The sequence below is a fragment of the Anopheles bellator genome, chromosome X, assembly GCF_943735745.2.
Source record: "Anopheles bellator chromosome X, idAnoBellAS_SP24_06.2, whole genome shotgun sequence".
NCBI classification, from domain to species: Eukaryota; Metazoa; Arthropoda; class Insecta; order Diptera; family Culicidae; genus Anopheles; species Anopheles bellator.
The window spans coordinates 8,976,388-8,979,531 of record NC_071287.1 but is presented as its reverse complement, the minus strand read 5'-3'; the positions used below and the strand labels follow the sequence as shown (position 1 = coordinate 8,979,531).

General features: G+C 44.4%; 1 protein-coding gene across 1 annotated transcript in view; it reads left to right on the top strand.

The window, feature by feature from the left end:
* The first annotated feature begins 209 nt into the window (after positions 1-209).
* Positions 210-3,144, top strand: part of LOC131213486 (echinoderm microtubule-associated protein-like CG42247) — a 21,704-nt gene continuing 18,769 nt past the window's right edge. Inside the window, exon 1 of the mRNA XM_058207530.1 lies at positions 210-227. Coding sequence (XP_058063513.1) covers positions 210-227 — 18 coding nt within the window. The remainder of the gene's footprint in view (positions 228-3,144) is intronic.

Sequence of the window (3,144 nt, the reverse complement as noted above, 5' to 3'; positions counted from 1 at the left end):
ACAAACTTCGATTTTCTTATACGCCCTGCCAACCGCCTTGGCGTGTACCAGAGACAATAAACAATTCTAAACACAATTATGAAAAATACTCCTATGAAAAGTAACCCAACGTAAACAATGTAGCAAGCAACAGCATCCTCACAGTAAGGGTCTGCAATCTGTAAGCTACTTGCTGTGTGCGATAAAATAAAGACGGAACAGATCGCGTAATGGTAGCTATTGGCAAAGTAAGTAGATTAGCATAAGCTCTTAAAGAAATTAGCGGTTGATAGCTGAAAGCAGTTCATTGACAAGCGGATAGATCAGCTGCCGGTAGGTATTTGTATAAGCTGCAATATCGCGCAACGAGGGCAAGCCGTCGAAGGTGAGGCCAAAGCGTTCGCATGAGCTCCCGTGATTATTGCCCGATGGCACGCAATCGTCCAGTTTGCCATTTCCCAGGCGTAGCGTATTTTCGGGCCATGGTGTCACACCCAAAAATATACAAAAGAAAACAGATTGCCGTTGACTATGGATTTTGGTCGGCCATGAATAAACTCGAATATCTAATTTCGGCCAATTACCAACCTTGCCAAACGACTCGGACCTGCGGCTGGGCGATGCGATCTATGCCACAGGGGGGCCTGAAGATCTTACGCGGTGGATTTAGGTCATATTCGCATGTGGCCTTGCGCAAACAATGGAATTTTCTCAACTAAAACCACCCAGCTATCTTTGCAAGCCGCGGATAAAAGTCACCTGGTAGTGGGCCCGACCGACTAAAAAAATAGGCCCGCTAAAAAACATTGGCGTAGTGTGGAGTTATCGTTGCAAAACATGAAGCGTGGAGATCGGAATACATCGACACCCACTGGAGGTTAAGTATGTTACAATTGCTGCAGTAACGTGCCACGTGTACAAATAAAAAAACGAAGTGGGTCATGTTCCGGTGCGTAGCGTGTCGGAAAATTGGAGAAAGAATTTGTTAACTTTGCCCGCCCAGATGTAGAAGTAAGTTGGCGCAATTTCGCTAAGAAGAGTTATGGGCAAAATAAATTTTGTTTCAAAGTCTATCGCATAAAATGTCATCCGTGATCTCATCCGTAGTGAACTCATCCGAACAAACCTTGAACGACGTATGTATTTTGCACATGCATTCAGACACTAACAATCCATAAAGTAACGCTTCAATCGCATTAGAACTTAATCAGACTGATTGAAATTCATATTCTTACTCATACAAAGTGGAAAACAATAGTCTAATGCTTCTCGAAATCGAAAGTTGGGTCGAAGCAGATCAAGCAGAGGGAGCGACTTCCAGATAAAGGAGATAAGTCCAGATCATACAAATCTTCGATTGCTGTCGAACTTCGAACTTCAGATTCGGACTGTTTTCATTGAAATCAAATGTCTATAACTTGAGAATCGGACTGTTAATAGGTCTATGCGTTGAGAATCGGACTGTTTTTAACAAAATAAATGTTTATAAACTTTTAATACAAATTTCTATTAAACTCAGTATGTGCCATCGTTAGCTACACATTCCTCGTATCTCTCTGCTAAATTATGGATTCGCAGACGAAAGAATTCTTCGACTTTTTAAGTAAATTAATTAGTCAGTCAATTATCCTCGTAAAAAAACAAAGTGCTGCTCAGCCAATACGTGTCCCATCGATAAAAAAGAATGATATTTGGAAAGAACCAAGTCTGGTGAATAATGCGGAGAGGGATAGCAGCTCCCATCCATGTGATTTGATAGTATCCTAAAACAGTTTTGCTTTTTGGGGTCATGGAAGCATCAGGCCACGGGCCACCAGGCGCCTCCATTTTAGATAAGAGAAACGGTTTTTTGGTTGTTTTTCGATCAACGCATGGTTCAAATTGATCATTTGTTCTCAGTAGCGATCAGAATAGACGTTTTCATCAGGTTTTAGGACCTTGTGAAACATCACACCTTTCTGTTCCATCAGAAAGTCCGTTTTTTGGAGTCCTTCGAGACTTTTGTTTGTTAAGTCAAAATCGCCATTTTGAAATTTTTAGAACCACTGAAAGCACTGTGATCTTCTAAAAACAAGTCCCGACAAGCATTTTTAGGTACAAAAGTTGACATGCTCTAACCCTTTAAAAGATGGGTTGCATGGGATGGGTCCTTGGTTTTCACGGCGTCAGTGAGCACGGTCCCAGCGAGGATCTTCGGCAGAGAAGAAGAACGCCAGAGAACAGAGAAGCACAGAAAAGTTTCCATTGGCACGTGTGGCATCGGCGCCCAGAGTCTGGCCCTGTTAAATGCTGATCAAAGCCCATTTCTAAATGACCGTGGATAACACCACGGAGTCCGAGATGTCCCGTTCCTCACCGGCACTGGCACTACTGGATGGCACCGGAAGGGGATGGATGACGCCCGCTAAAAAAACGCCTTTTTCTCACCAGGCGCAGGCGCTTCGACCGCGGTTATTAGCAATGGGAATCCACGCGGAATAGCTTTGGGTGCTGTAGGGCTCCCCGCCACTAAAGGAGCGTCCCACACACAGTGAGCCGTGTCTCCGGTAACATAAAATTTAGAACCCATCGAAAAGAGCAGACCGATGCCATCGCTCTATTGCCGCGTCGTTGATCCAGCGAACCGCTAGCGAATGACATCGCAACGCCAGCGACTGAACCATAACCGAGAACGTGTGAGCAATAACAGCTCTCTCTGTATCTCCTGTATCAGCGGACAATCGGAAAGAAGGAGACGAAATCTATGTTGGGTTTTGACGTGCCGTGGACAGGCGCAGGATGCGCCGCATTTCCTGTTTACCCTGACGGTACACTAAAAGGGTGGAAACAATTTCGTGGTTCCGCCCACTTTCTTGTGGAGTCGTTAAAATTGAGTATCACTTGAATTGGACGATTGGTTCTATACTTCCCACAGCCACACGATTGGGACACCAACAGAGTTTTCCGAATCGATATATTCTTGCAATTCCAACATTTTTTTTTGCGCGCGATTTCACTACTACGAGAAAGCCGTTCGATGTTCACCGTTAATGGTGACAATTTGCATACGTTAGCATAATGGTGCCGTTCATCCTTGTGGCACCGAATGTGGTGGTCAACAGACGAAAATCAATGCACGGGGTGGTGACGTTGACATTGCTCTTTTTCCTTGTACCACCGAAAACC